The sequence below is a fragment of the Arachis duranensis genome, chromosome 7 (genome assembly GCF_000817695.3).
Source record: "Arachis duranensis cultivar V14167 chromosome 7, aradu.V14167.gnm2.J7QH, whole genome shotgun sequence".
NCBI lineage: Eukaryota > Viridiplantae > Streptophyta > Magnoliopsida > Fabales > Fabaceae > Arachis > Arachis duranensis.
Window position 1 is genome coordinate 74,340,713 of NC_029778.3, and position 16,999 is coordinate 74,357,711.

The window sequence follows — 16,999 nt, forward strand, 5'->3', positions numbered from 1 at the left end:
CCCAAGTTTTTGAACGTGCCAGGATTGTGCTGGCATTGTGCAATTGCACGGTCCAGACAGAGAGTTGTGCACATACGCATGACCCATGCGTATGCGTCACCCTCTATTTCCCCCAGTCCCGCGTATGCGTGACCTATGCGTATGCGTCACCCCTCCATTCTCCCAACCCATGCTTACGCGTGGGCACCCCTATCTCACATACTCTTCTTTTCTTCTCTTCTCTCCAATTTTTTTTCTTCATTTCTCTTCTCCTCTCTTCTTCCCTTCTCCAACCATTATCCACCACTATCATTTACCATCCACCATCATCTCATTTAGTTAGTTAGGTTAATTTTGTTTTAGGTGATAAGTGTTGGATTATTGATTTGATTTGCTGTTTCTTAATTCTGAAAATATTTATTGTTGGATTTATTTGTTGAGGTTATAATTTGTTGATTGGTATTGAGTTTTGAATGTTGAATATTTGTGAATACCAAGTACTTATGACATTGCCTTCCAAACATTCTAAATCTTTTGAATTGTATGTTTTGACCACCATGTGATTTGAATTCTTTACTTTGACTAGGCAAATTCTTGTTGGATGTTATGCATTTATCTTAATGCATTGTATTGCTTGATCATATGCATCCATATGTTATACTTATGCCTTAATGATATGTTGACCCTTAATTGATTAACTATGTGCGATACACATACTTGAAACTATTCATTTTGGCATAATGCTTCATTTGTGAAATCGAATTGTAAGCTCACCTACGGGAATCTTTTTTAATTTTTCAAGCTATATGGACCATGCTTGCTATGTGATTGATTTTAACTTCTATCTCTCTTTTCCTAAGTTGCATAATAACCATGTGTCCCACTTCATGTCAATTAGGTGATGTAAATAAACTTCAAGTGTGTTATTGATTGATGTGTAATTAAGCTCTATATTTCATTTAGTTCATTGAATTCTCTTGCACATCAATCAATGTCCATTCATTATCCATTTCTCAATTGCTTGAGGGCTTTCATGCTTATTTATTGTTTGTTTGTTTGTCTTAACCTACATGTTTTTTTGGGAGTATTTCAAGCACACTAGAATGAGTGAAGTTTATACTTCTTTTGTGTAAGTGTGATATAGCTTTTGAATTCTAGTGTGTGAGTACTAAATCGCGTGCAATCTTAGAATTTGCACACTTGTTTTCATCAATGTTACGCATTAATTCACTCACTTCATTCTAGTGATTCTTACCTCATTCCAACAATCTATGCTTTCTTGCTTTTGCATTTTCTCATCTTATGGTGTTATTTTCTATTTTTCATGAATGATTCACCATAAACAACAAGGGAAGAGGGAGAAAGAACATACAACAGCTAGTTGATCTACCAGCTGAAGGTGGCAACCCATGTAGTCGCCGTACCCCTTTGCTCATCTTTGAATACACCGAGGACGGTGCAAACTTTTAAGTGTGGGGAGGCCGTACAACCAATCGGCCATTTTTGGGTGAAAATTTCTAATCCTAATACTTTCACATTTTATTTTATTTTATTACTAGGTCTTTTAGAATTTTTAGTTGTATTTTCTTGGATTGCATATATATAATAAGCTTAGTCAAAATAATAAAATTTTTCAAGAAATTTATCTATTGGACACCCCAATTGATTTGAGTAAAAAAATTTCATTAAACTTGCTTGAATTATATATTGTGGAATATGTTTTTGAGCTAAGAACACAAGCTTGTGAGTTTTGAGCCTAATTATGTGGTTACATCATATAACCACTATTTCATTCTTGTGTGTGTTATTCTCTTTCTATTGATTGTAATATTTGATTTGTTTGATTCTTTATGTCTATTATTTTGCGTATGAATGCATTTATATGATTGAGGCCTTTATTTTATTAGCTCACTTACCCAAATAGTTTTACCCTTTTATCCACCATTGTTAGCCAATTTTGAGCCTATTTTAATCCCCTTTTGTTCTTAATTTTAGTACATTACTAGCCTTAAAGTAAAAAATCAATAAATGTCCTTAATTTGGGTCTTTGATTAGTTTAGGCTAGTGAGAGTGTGTATCATTTAAGTGTGGAGAAATTTGAAAATATTGGTTGGGGTAAAAGTGCATTTTAAATTTTTATTGAAGATCATGGGAATTGGGTACATACTCATGCATTAAATATTTAAACCATATGCATTGATACTCTTGTACATATTTTGTTGTATAAAAAAAAAGAAAACTAAAAAGAAGGAAAAGAAAAAAAGAAAAAGAGAAAAAGAAAACAATAAGAGGGGACAAAATGTTCCAAAGAGAAAGTTCAATAATAATCAATGCATATGTGTTGTGATAAAATAGGGAATGCATGTGTGTGAAAAAGTAAAGAATGGGTACTTAGGTTTGAATTTGAATTGTATAGGTTGTTATATGTGCTAGGTGAGGGCTTAGGTTAATCAAAGATCTAAATTTCTAGCTCACTTAGTCATATATATCATTATCTTCATCCTAGCCCCATTACAACCCATCAAAAGTCCTCATGATAATTGTATACATGCATTGAATAATTGTTGATTGTTAGATGAAAAACAAGTCATAGAAAGTGTGATTAGAGGAGAATTGAGTGAATCAACCCTAAACACTTGAGCGACTAGAGCAGATACATATCTAGTGAGGGGTTCGATTGCTCAATTCTATGTTTTCACCGGTTATTATTTTTTTATGTTGCAAGTTGTAAATTCTTTTCAGTAACTCAATTCAATTGTGGATTTGATTTGATTGTGATTGCTTTAGCCCTTATGTTTATATATGTATTCGTAGAAATTAATTTATTTTGACCAAGTAATTGCATGCATTTAGATAGATTGCATGTAGATAGGTTGTATTTAGATAGTTTACTTGCATTGAATAAATGTTGATACCCCTTTCTTGTATATTTCTTGGTTTAGCATGAGGACATGCTTGGTTTTAGTGTTGAGAGGTTGATAAACCCTAATTTTGTGGTTTATCTTGTATTGAATTTAGTGAATTTTATCAATATTTCTGACATTTATTCAATAAAATAGCATGGTTCTATGAATTTCTCCTAATTTGTGCTTAAGAATGAAAATATGCTTTTTAGGCCTTTAATTTGCTAAAGTTAATTCACTTTAATTCTATTCGATGCCTTGATGTAGTTGTTGAGCAATTCCAGGTTTAGAAGGCAAGGATTGGATTGAAGGAATGAGAAAAAAACATGTAAAAGTGGAGAAGAAGAAATGAAGTTTTGAAAATCTGCCATGCGAGGCGTACACATGACCCATGCGTACGCGTGACACCTGTCACGTGACCTTATTAAAGAAATATGCTGAGGGTGATTTCTGAGCTCACTCTGGCCTAGATCCAACTCATTTTTGAAGTATTTGAGGCCAAAATCAAGAAAGAACAACGGGAGAGCAATTAGGAATAGCTTAGTAACATGCTTTAGGTCATATTCTAAAGAGAAAAACTCTTTTTTCTCTAGAATTAAGGTAGAATTAGGTTAGATTTCTCTTAGATTTAGTTTTAATTCTTGTTTTCATTTAGTGTTCCTTGCAATTTATTGTTTTTATATCTTGATTCTTCTAGTTTTATTTGCTATTCCCTTTATTTTATTACTTTTATGTTTATGAACTCTTTGTTGATTTTAATTTCTATTAATGCAATTTATGTTTTTATGTTTATTAATATTTAATTGAGTTGTTATTGTCATTTTCTTGCATTGGGTAGTTTTAGAATTTATATTTTTTGCCAATTTACTATGCTTTTCTTTTATGCCTTCCAAGTGTTTGATAAAATGCTTGGTTGGATTTTAGAGTAGATTTTTACTTTTGGCTTAGATTGAGTAAATTAGAGACTCTTGAATTATCAAAGTCTCTTGTTGATTGGTGATTGAAAGTTGCTAGTTGGCTTGAGTTTCACTAAATCTAGTCTTTGATTATTAGGACTTGTGAACTTAAGTTGATTTTGCTCATTTGACTTTCCTTCATTTGTTAGAGGATAACTAAGCGAAAGCAATTTACACTTACCATCACAATTGATGAAGATAATAAGGATAGGAATTCCAATTCTCAACCCTTGCTAGGACCTTTCTTAGTTGTTAGTTTTATTTTCTTATTCATCAAACCCAAAATCCCAAAAATATACACCACATAACCAATAATAAGAATACTTTCCTGCTTCCTTAAGAGACGACCCGAGATTTAAATAATCTCGATTTTTATTGGGTTTGCACTTGTGATAAATAAATTAAACTTTGATTGAGAGTGATTTGTCAGTTTAGATCTATATTTACAACAAAATTATTTTTGTGAAAATTTCTAACCAACAATTTTCTTCTGTCATCACTCAATTAGTGTACAATCTAATTTCATTATTTAATGCATAAACTTGGTAATCAAGGTAATAAACCATGAAAATAAGCATCACTTAGTAACCAAATACATCATTTGTAAGCAATTACCGAGATATAAATAATAAATTCAAATTACATGGTGGTCACACATGAAATTCAAAATATCCAAGAACATTCTTAAGGCAATATCACAAACATTAAAGATGCAAAATTGATGTACTCAATTAGCAATTGACAAGCGACAATTCAAAACAATGATTAATTTTCAGCAAAAACGACCTTAGTGTAGTGAATAAACGTAATCAAAATTATTCAAATAATTTCAGTATCAAAATTCATCAAATCAACAGTAAAATAGTGACTCATCAATACAGTCAAGCATTTTTCAAATAATTTAGTAGCAGAAATCAGTAAATAGCTCAATAATTCAACACTTTTCTGTAATCTCAGGACCTAATCCAACCTATTCTAACTTATCTTATTCACCTAAAATCACTAAAACAGAAAATTAAACTAATTAAATTCTACTAACTAATTAATTAACTTGAAGTAACAGAATTTGAAAGAAATAGAGTTCAAACAAAAAATCTTAAATGCAGGACAAGAAAAAATGGAGAAGAGGGGTGGAAGGTGCAGTGGCGGCAGAAACGGAAGTGACAAAGGGTTTACAGCAGCGGCAGTGGCGTTTGTAGCAACAATAGGGGCGTTCACGGCAGCGATGGGGCATTTGCAGCAACAGCGACAGAAGAGGTTGATGGAGAACTGTCAAATTAACGGCAGATATCTCCAACGGTAACACAATACGGATCACCAAAATGTAGCGTTCTATTAAAGTGTCTAACGTCAGATTTTTCCGACGATAACTCCGACGCTAAATTTGGCGCCTATTTATCTTGTTTTCTCGCCAAAAGTTACCGGCAATTTTACTGTCAGAAGAGGATATCCGCCGATAATTATTTGGTATGACGAATCCCACAATAAAACCGTCGCTAAATCTGTGGATAAAGCTGACGCTAATGTACAACGCTAAATCCGACGGTAAATTCAACGATACTTAATGTGTTTCTTGTAGAGTTAAGTATCGAAGTCTCTTGCAAATACTTTCCACTGTTGTTCAGGACCGACATGATGGCACATTCAAGACCCTCACTATCACCTCCGATCTCCTTTTTCTCAAGGCCAGATCAATTGAGTTTGTTTCTGGTACACCTTGGAACATTTTTCAAAAGTTTTAATTATTCTATTAGTCCTTATAGTTTCGCAAAATTTTTAATTAGGTTCCTATACATTTTTTCCTTTTAAATGGGTCCCTGCATCATTTTTTTCAATTAGGTCCTTTTTGACAGTAATTGACTTAATTGCATAGAGATCCAACTAAAAAAAATTGGTGTAGGGACTCAAATAAAAGAAAAAAAAGTGTTGGAACCTAATTGAAAAAAAGAATTAGTACAAGGACTCAACTAAAAAAAAATAAGAATCTAATTAAAAATTTTGTAAAACTGTAGGAATTAAGAGAATAATTAAACCTTTTCAAAACAATAGATCATGTTTTTAACTACCATTCCATTTCATCTAGATAAGGTTTAATATATGTTTGAACATTCAAGCGAGAATATTTTATTTTGATTTGAAGTTGTTTCAGATTTTGTGATGAAATTTCATTACGCGATTTTCGGATCAAGCTTTTAGATCATGTTCACTTGCATATCCCGTTTTATTATGTGTTACTCTTTTAAAATATTCATTATGTAGAGAATTTGATTAAGACATGTGCTTCAAATAACATAAAATTAAACGGGGCCAAATAATTCAAAGTTCAAAACTTAATAAAAAATATATAATTATTTGTCCATTTTACACTTTCATTAGAACCTTAATTTCTATACATAAACATTGTAAAACAACTTTGCACTGTTAAACAAATAGAAACTTAATTAGTAATACAAAATTGAAAACCAAATAAGAAAATTGTATGTTTACTTGGCAGCATATGTTTGCTTTAAATTTCTTTGTTCAACTACGTGTTTATCTCACCTTTATTTTTTTATGCCATTTGTAACACTTTTCCTGGTTTGATTTCTTTACTGTAAGTGTTAGTATTAGATATATAATTATTTATATATTTTTTTTAATAACTTCAATTCTTGGAATAAGTACTCTTTTTGTATGGTATCATAAATTTTCAGCCAAAATTAAAATAAAATCCAAAAGATAGTCTTACTAATAAAATGCGTTAATAGATATATAACTACTCATGTATTTATACTTCATATCTTAAATATTGGCTTATTCATACGCATAGAAGAAAAAAGGATATAGAAATGAATAATTTTAAAAAATGTTTCAAGAATGTGATGTTTGAAATGTCACCGCCGTAAAAGAATATAAAAAAATACGATAAAGAACATGTAAAATACTATTTCATCAATATTTATCGAGGAACATGATATCTTGGATATATTATTCATATATAAAAAATGCAAAATACCACATCTATTATTTGTAAATAAAATATTAATTAAATAGTAATGAACATTTTTAACTTTAATTAATGTTTGGAAATTATATCAATTTTTAAACAATTTTAACTTTAATTAATATACTGATGTATGTTACGTTAACTTTTGAATGATTTTAATAAAAAACTGATGTTACATCAACTATTAAACAGTACTAATTTTAAATGATGTACTGCAATATTGTATTACAACATAAAAAAATTATTTAAAAAATTATAAAATATGAATCGTAATATGTCATTTTTTGCTATAAATACCCAATTCTTTATTTGTAGAAGATGCACTTCATCTTACTCTCACTTTTCATATTTCTGTTTATGTGAATTTGTTTCTTGTGCTGCACAAGTCTATGTGTTTCTTCTTCTGCTTTCGCTTAATGATTTTCTTTATATTTACGTCAAAAGGAAATTCTAAAAAAAAAATAGATGTTGCAAGTATTATTATCTTAATATAGGGAATTTGTTCACTACAACATATTGGATATATGGTCATGATTTTTTTGTTACGATAAAAAATTATGACCATAGATTCTTTATGGTCACGATTTTTTACTGTGATAAAAAAAATTATGGTTACGATTTTTTAAAAAAGAATTATCATAAAGTATCTATAGTCACAATTTTTAAAAAAAGAATTACTTAAAAGGGTCTATAGTTACGGTTTACGGAGGTGACCTAAAAGAGTCTGGTCACGATTTTTTGAGGTGACCAAAAAGGGTCTATAATCACGGTTTTTTATAAAAGGGTGACCTAAAAGGATCTATATTCACGGTTTTTTGGGGTGACCTAAAGAATTTATAGTCACGGTTTTGGGGATGACCTTAAATGGTCTATGATCACGGTTTTTCAAAAAATGATGACCTAAGGGTCTATGGTCACGGTTTTGGAGGGTGACTTAAAGGGGTCTATAGTCACAGTTTTGGAGGTGACCTAAAATGATCTATGGTCATAGTTTTTCACCGAGACCAAAAGACATCTATGGTCACGGTTTTGAGAGGTGACCTAAAAGGGTCTATGGTTACGATTTTTTGGAATGACCTAAAGCGATCTATGGTCATGATTTTGGGGGGTGACCTTAAATGGTCTATGGTCACGGTTTTTCAAAAAAGGGTGACCTAAAAGGGTCTATGGTCACTGTTTTGGAGAGTGACCTAAAATAGTTGTTGAGTTAAGAAATTAACTAAATTAATTAGTGATGACAAACATTATTTTTGGGCAAAATAAATAATTAGTGTTAAGTGTTAACAAGTATATGTTGCTAATTATTTATTTCATATTGCAGGCCAACAAAATCTCAAGCAGCCCAAATGGTATGAAAATGATATAGCAAGGCTGATGGATAAGTAATCAAGCACAGCCCAAGAGAATCAAAGCCAAAGGATCCAATGGGCCAAACGGGTGGCTTAATGAAAACAGGATCCAAGCCCGTATCCATCCCACAAAGCTTCTCATACAAGATAGAAGCTTTCATTCCCTCTCACTTGCTCTCACCACAGCAACGTACACTTCTCTAATCAAGTCAAATCATAGCATCAGAAAAGTAAGAAAGAGAAAGAGAAAAAAAAAAGCTTCATCCATAAGCTAGTGACCAAAGAAGCAAGAGAGAGAGAGAGAGAGTGAAGCTTGAAGCACAGAAGCTAAAACAGTAACTCCAAGCTAAATCAAGTTTAAGAAAGGTAATCCATCTCATCTTGCATGCATCAGATCTTCATCCCTTCTTCCCAACGCTCTGCAATATCCGAAAATGGCATTCAAAGAAAAAGTTGATCTCTGTTCTTCACTGCTACAAATCCACGGTCGCAAGAGATTCTTGGGGACCAAGTTGCATCTCTATGGTTCAGATTTGGTTGACCATAGAAAAACAATTTCGGTTACTCCTTCATGGCTTTCGGTCAAGTTGGAAACGTCAGAAGGAAAGGTTCCACTTTGATGATTAAGAAGAAAAAGTGCGCTTGTAGGTTGGTGAAGCTCAAGGCTCAAGATGTTGACCTGGGAAGAAGAACCAAGGAACATGCAAGGAGATAAAAAGAAGCTTGTTGTTCATTCTGAAGCAAGGAGAGAAAACCAGAGTTTGAGAAGTTGAGTTCTGTGAAGTATTCCCTGTGAAGTTCCTCTACTTGGACAATGCTCTCTATCAAAGAAGCATTCTGCCAACACTGAAGAACAAATTCAGAGGTTTGCAAAGCTGGTTTTTCACATAACTTAGAGGCTGTTGATGAAGTCAATCTCCTTCATGTTTTACTGATTGTAATGTACTTTTCTAAGTTTATCTTTCTGTAATTTCTTGTGAGAAAAGGCATTGTGAGAAAGCTCAAGAAAAAGCCATGAGTGGAAAAAGGTTGAGTGAAACACTTGAGAGAAAAGCCTAGAGTTATTTTCAAATTTCTTTAGGTTGATTAAGTGTCTTGTATCTTGTACCTGTTTGGTAACCCTTTCTTAGTTGGGATAGCACTAAGAGTGAATAGTTGAGTGTTAGCATAGCCAATGTCAAGTTAGGTCAGAACTTGAGTGTGAAATTGGTGTATGTAATACTGTTAACTATAGTGAAATTCTTCCATAGTTGTGGAGGAGACTGGATATAGGTTGCATAGCACAAAGCAACCGAACCAGGATATATACTGGTGTTAGCTTTTTCTTCTCTGTCATGTTCTGTTTTCTGATATTCATGAGACAAAAATAATTTGTCTCATAAATTTCCGCTGCTGAGTTTAAACAGAACCAGATTTGTAACTTTGCTTAAAAAGGGGTGAAAACAGCAAATTAAAGGAAGGCATAGATTCAACCCCCCTTCTCTAAGCCTACCACAACCTTCAATAGTCTATGGTCACAGTTTTGGAGGTGACCTAAAATAGTTTATGGTCACGGTTTTATGAAAGGGCATCCTATTTTGATTTGTGTTGTTTGAATTAAAAACATATATAGTTTATAATGTAAATTTTATGATTTAGATTTTTTGAATTTCTCCTTTGTAGACTGATTTCCTGATTATAAAAAATTTGGGATATGATTATACTATAAAAAAATATATAAAAAAACAGAGTAAGCTATGGTCACGGCTTTAAGATGAGGTGACCATAGATAAGCTATTGTCACGGTAAAAACTGTGACCATAGGTAAGGCTATGATCACAGTTTTAAGGTGGGGTGACCATAAAGGCTATGATCACGGTGAACCGCGACCATAGATAAGGCTATGGTCACGGTTTTAGGTGGGATGACCATAGAGGCTATGGTTACGGTTTTAAGGTGGGGTGACCATAGAGGCTATGGTCACGGTGAAAACCGTGACTATAGATCAGGCTATGGTCACTGTTTTAATAAAAGGGTGACTATAGAGCAATCTATGGTCACGGTTTTTACGCGTGAGCGTGACCATAGATTAACATATGGTCACGGTAAAAAAAAGTAGCTTAAAGTACCAGAATTTGAACACTACAACCGTGACTATATAAATCGTGACCATAGATAAAAAAAATTATGATCATAGGTCTATGACCATGGTAGAATAGGTCACGGTGAAGAAATCGTAACTATAGCTCAAAAATCGTGACCATAGACCTATAATCACCCTTTTCACTAGTTATGATCATGATTTTTCACCGTGACCGTAGACTTTTTTTTTTATTGTAGTGGTTGTAAGTTGTGATAATGCAATTAATAATAATAATATATAATAACAATAACAACAAATAATGATGATAGATGATGATTATATTTGGAATTAATAAAATCTAAAATTTTAAATAAATATATTTAAATACATTTTAGCCAATATCTAAAAGGAAAATTATTTTAATATTAAAGAAAATAATTGGTTTTATAATTAATTAGTAATAATAATAAATTATAAAACATTTGAAAAAAATAGAAACAAATCCTTCGTAGGATGGGACATTTTTTCCGAAAGAAAGCTACAAAAATTGTGTTACTTTCTTTTCAATTTCTTTGACCGCTATATGCATTATGCCGCGCTCTTTAATATTTTAATTTTTTGTATATATCACATCTTGGTAACATAATCTATATCTTCACATATTTGAAACTTAGTTTTACTTTTGTTATATTGAAAATTTCTGTTAAATACCTGTGTTTTTCATATAGGAGCCGCTTCTTTATTTAATCCTTTTTTTTAATATTATTTTTGGAGGGGACTTAACATTTAACAATGTTTGATATTACCGATTAGAGTCAAACATTACTTCAGTTTTCGCCACGCCGATACTAGGTTAAGCTTTTATTTAATCGCATTGATTAATTAATTTGATGTTCACATACACGCAGACATAATAATAGCCGCATACGTGTATTATTTTCTAGGGTTTTGTATACAAATACTATACTAAAAATAATTACAAGGACAAGCTGATTGTTTCTGCTGAAACGTGCTTGATTCAGGTTGTTGAGAGATTTAACAACTCCAAATTAACCATTTCAAAAGAATTGACAGAGTAAAGTTAGGTGTCCTTAAAATGTGTTAAAGATCATATAACCATTCATATATTTTTTTTATCAGCTTAAATTTAAAAATATAATCCTTGTTAAACCATAAGAAAAAATTCAGCATAAGAAGGCTGCGCTAATAAAAAAAAGGGAAAATTTGTATAAAAGATTTACATAAATCTAAAAAAATTTTTGTAAAAAGAGCGTATTAAAAATATAATTATTTATATAATTTTTTATCAGTTTAAATATTTTAAAAAAGTAATTTCATGATAAAATGGATAGTTAACAGTGTTATAAATTATAGTGCCCATGGTAATGTCTTAAAAACAATATACAAAGTTAGCATACTAAAGCTGATTATTAGGACTGCACATAGATCGGATAATATCTGGATATTCGCAGTAATTATTCGCATCCGATTCGAATTTTGCGGATATTATCCGATCCGCAGAGTCATCGGATCGGATTGGATCCGATCCGCACTATCGTCGGATCGGATTGCGGATTTGGCAGGGATACCTGCGGATCCGATCCACAAATTCGCATATCCGCACTCACATATAAATAGCATAGTTTAAGAAAATAAATCCTAATGTGATATGAATTTTAACGTGTTATTTTATGAATTTTATGATATTTTGTTTTTAATTTTTTATGTTGTACTTCAACTTAGAATAATTAAACTTAAATCTTGTGTTATTATTTTGTTTTTGTTATTCAGGAGAACTATTATTGATAATATTTTAGGAGTAAATAAGTTTAAACAAATAAAAAATAAATTTTTTGGATATTTTTTTTTGTAAAAATAGCCGAGCAGAATCTTAAAATTGTTTTTTTGAAAATGCGAATATCATATTCGATCTGATTCGATGAGTATAATTCGGATCGGATAAAATTTTAGGCTATATCCAATCCGATCCGATCCGTGTGCAACCCTACTTATTATTGAGATAACGCTAAAAAAAAAATTCAAAATCCTTCAACGTGCACCATTTAGCTAGGAATCCGCCTCTTCAATATTCCCTATTTTTTACCTATCCAAAGAGACCCCAACAAAAAAAAATTTAAAAGTCAAGAAAGAAAAACAACCTTATTAAATAGAAACATATTAATAATGTGAAGAAAAACAAAATTATACTTAGGTAGGTATAATTATCCAATTGATATATAGAATTCAGTTAATAGAAGTTAGTTAATGATTATCTGTTTTCTGTTATTCTATCAGTGGGAAGTTAGTTACTGTTAATTATTACAAGTTGCAAGTCATTCATGTGCAATAGCTTGTATATATAAGCGGTTGATTTTACTATCTTATGATAATACACCATTTTTCAGAAATTGGTTAAGTCTCATCATTCATCTGCTATTTTCATTATGTTGCCTTTTTTTTTCGTGGCACAAGTCACAACCGTCGAATTTTTATAACTTTTTTCGAGTTATTTACTTTTATAATCAAGTTTTTTTTTTTCCTTTATTTATAAAAACCAGCCAAGTTATAGATTTGTGTTTTACAAAAGTGTTCCTGTGCTATGAGCTTTGTGAAGAATATAACTCGTTCTTTTTAGGGTTGAGTTCGTCTTCGTCTAAAATAGATGAAATATAAATCGGCTTCGAAAGAACTGGTAGTGGTAAACACTTGTAAAAGTACTCTGATCTAACATTTAAGTAAGAGTAAAAGTTAAGAATAGTATATATTCAGAATAAATAATGTATTTCTTTTTCTTATGGATATTTGTATTTTATAGAAACTTGTTTTACACCACGTAATATGATGCAGTTATCTTTTTCTACTTGATCTCTCGATTAATGAATATAACGTTGAGATCATGTATAACAAACTCTTATCCGTTCTTCATTATAATTGAATCAAACATGGAGTATTTATATATCACGTTTTCCGATTTATAAGCAGAGGGCGGAGCTTCTTTCATAATATGTATATTAGACTAATATAATGTTAGAATGGGATTAACAATTTCACAAGACTATATTTAATGACACAACTTCATTCTTACCTCACGCTTTAATGAAAAGACAAACTAATTGAACAAAATTACAAGCTTATTTGGATTTTTTTTTATGTTATTTAGGGGTATTTTAGGTTTTATTGGTTTTTTAATTTAATTTATATTAGACAAAATATAAAAATATTCAATAAATATTCGTATATGGGGTAATAGAGAATTTGCAAGCCTTTAAAAAATTGAGTATTTTTTTTAACTATTGAATTTAATATTATTTTATATTTTATTAGTTTTTCAATTGAATTTTAAAAAAAAACTTAAACATTTAATAAATATTATATTTATTGTTTTAACTATAATTTTTTTTACATATTTTACGGTTTATAATACTTTAATTTTTTACAATTATAATTTTTTTTTACATATCTTTTGTCATACTAGTAACAAACTTAAAAATAATTAATACAATAGCATTATATAATTTTATGTTAAAATTTTTGCCCCCCTCAAAATTTTTTTTAAGCTCCGTCACTGTTTATAAGCTAGTTGAATACTAGCTATAAGGGACGGATCAAAAAGTGTTGTTATTGTTGTTTTCTGTTTTCTTTTGTTGTTTTCTTTAGTCGTTAACATTGCTTAATTATTCTATTAGAGTTTGTTCAACAACGTAACCTGTGCTAATGTCAAAGTGTTTAGACGCGCTTCGATGTCATGACTACCCATGATAATATAAAATATGAAATAATCACTATTTAAATTACCCCAAATGGACATGTGTTAATATTGACAATAAATTCAACTATTCTTTGAAGATATTTAAAAAAATAAAAAGAAAAACACCACGTGTGTGAAAGATAATGGATTATTCATCTTAATTAGAGGCACTGCACCACTATATATACAAAGCCAGAGATGTTCCTTACTCTCATCACCACAACCACTTGCATCAACACACTTGACACTACTACACTCTCTATTATTATTTGAATCAAAACATACAATAATTATCTGATTTTGTTTTTGTCATAAAGACATTAATGGAATCAACATTGTTATTAGCACATTGGCATGCATCAATGAATTCAACATTATTTGGTGAAGTAATTCTTGAACCAAATAATGACCATCATACCCTCTCAATCTCTATGCATTACTATTCTTACTTGTCCCTATCATTGATCCTTGTATTGATGACATGCATTGTCACAAAATTTGTTCATGCAAAAAGAGAAAAATCAAAACACAAGCTTCCATTACCACCAGGACCTTCCTTCTTTACCATGGTGAGAAACCTTGTTGAGTTTTGCAATAAGCCACAACAAACATTGGCCAAGATTGCTAAGCTTTATGGCCCTGACATAATGTTTTTGAAGTTTGGTCAATCAACCACTGTAATAATCTCTTCACCAAACATTGCCAAAGAAGTTCTCCAAACCAATGATTTGTTGTTCTCGGATCGAACGGTTCCGAGTATTGTAACCTCCCTTGATCACCATAACTATAGCTTGCCCTTTTTACCTGTTTGTCCACTTTGGAAAGATCTAAGGAGAATATGCAATGAACAATTGTTCTCCACCAAAGTCCTTGATCTAAGTCAAGGGCTTCGGCGCAAGAAGCTTCTAGATCTTCTCAACGACATGCGAAAATACGGCCAAACAGGCGAAGCTGTTAATGTAGGACACGCGGCTTTTAGGGCATGCATAAATTTCTTGTCCTATACTTTTGTGTCTGAGGATTTTGTTGAATCTGTAGAGAATGGAGAGTACAAGGAGATTGTGTCCACTCTCTTGAAACTAACCGGAACAACAAATGTGGTGGATATTTTTCCATTTTTGAAAATATTTGATCCTCAAGGCCTCCAAAGACACACTATTAATTACCTTACCAAATTCTTCCGTAGTTTGGATAAGTTGATTGATAAAAGGTTGAAGTTGAGAGAAGAGAGAAATTATGTCACAAATAATGACATGTTGGATGCACTCCTTGATGTTTCTCAAGAAGATAGCAAGAGGATGGACAGGAAAAAAATCAGACACTTCCTACTTGTAAGTTTCTCTTATCCTTTTTTATTTGTCCGTATAATTAAAGGAAAAAGTAACTAAAATAAATTTAGGATTACTAATTATCAAGAAAACATTACAAATATGTTATTAGGGTCAATATACGAGAAATATATGAGAAGTGTTAGGGCCAGCAAGTTTTGTGATTTGTTGTCATTAATTAGTTATCATTGGTATTTTTAATAGTGTGAGATTTCATCCAATAGTGTAAGATTATTTAATTTTTTTTATGATTAAGTGCTGACCAAATTTTAATAAAAATACTAGCTTTCTAGATTTTCTCTTTTAAAAATTGTTTAGAAGTGTTTTTTTTTTTTACTAACTATTCCATGTGAACAGTTTTTCTAAAAATGTTTTGATGTGAAAAAAAAATTCTTGCATATAATCAGTGCTCTAAAGGTTTTTTTAAAGCTATTTTTTAATGATAACTTTAAATAATTTTATACGTTAACATCTTTTGTGTACAAATCGAATCATTTTACTTTTGACTTTTAAAAACTGTTACTAAACATTCGTAATTTTTCTTTCAACAATAAGTTGACATTTGACTTCAAATGAATAAAACAAAAATGTAAGATACACAAAGAAAGACTTTACAAATGTTAATTGATCGATATTACAAAGTTTCATTTCTCATCTAGAAAAATTCGGTTCAATTGTATTGTAGGATCTACTTGTAGCGGGAACGGATACAACAGCATATGGATTAGAAAGAGCAATGACTGAAGTACTCCACAATCCAGAGGTTATGTCCAAAGCCAAACAAGAGTTGGAACAAAACATTGGAAGAGGTAACCCTATTGATGAGTCCGACGTTGCCAAACTGCCATACTTACAAGCAATTGTAAAAGAGAGTTTACGGTTACACCCTCCAGCTCCACTCTTGCTCCCAAGAAAAGCTAAGGTTGATGTGGAGATCTCAGGTTATAGGATCCCAAAGAATGCAAGGGTCCTAATTAATGAATGGGCTATTGGTAGGAACCCTAATGTGTGGGACAATGCCAATTCGTTCTTGCCAGAGAGATTGTTGGGATCTAAAATTGATGTTAAAGGAAGAGATTTTCAGCTGACACCATTTGGAAGTGGAAGAAGAATTTGTCCTGGTTCTCCATTAGCTATGAGAATGATTCATGTCATGTTGGGATCTTTGATCAACTCTTTTGATTGGAAACTTGGAAATATGGACAAGGATCAACCCCTCCAAGCTATTCCTCTTCCTATTATAATAAACAATAATTAAGGATCGTGATTAGTGGGTCTCCTTCCTCCATGAAGTTGATTTAATAATTGCTCTAGGCTCTATATATATAGTTGTTGTTCACTTGTTCTACGTATTTGCTAGCTAAAATATATATTACACTTTTAATTTGTCTTGTAATAAGCTTCATTATATATATATATTGTTATAGTCAATTTTAAGCGATTGTTAGGTTTTCAACAACTATCGAAAAATTCAAGTATGTGTTAGAGTTTGAAGTTATAGCATTTGTATGGTTTAGAGTTTGCTGCTTGCAATAAAAATCTCAATTTAAATCTCCTTTTTGTTGTATCATTTCTTTCTGTTTTTCCACTTTCCTTTTTCCCTATTATTCTTATCCAGTTACTCTACCAATTCATGTTTATAAACGTTTATTCTAAATCTTTTTAATATGTTTAACGATTAATGTATC

General features: G+C 31.2%; 1 protein-coding gene across 1 annotated transcript; it reads left to right on the top strand.

Moving 5' to 3' along the window:
- The first annotated feature begins 14,221 nt into the window (after positions 1-14,221).
- LOC107459606 (7-ethoxycoumarin O-deethylase-like) lies at positions 14,222-16,668 on the top strand. Its single transcript, XM_016077848.3, has 2 exons — positions 14,222-15,314; positions 15,997-16,668. The coding sequence occupies exons 1-2, from the start codon at positions 14,307-14,309 to the stop codon at positions 16,567-16,569; spliced, it is 1,581 nt and encodes a 526-aa protein (XP_015933334.2). The 5' UTR covers positions 14,222-14,306; the 3' UTR covers positions 16,570-16,668.
- The last annotated feature ends 331 nt before the right edge of the window (positions 16,669-16,999 follow it).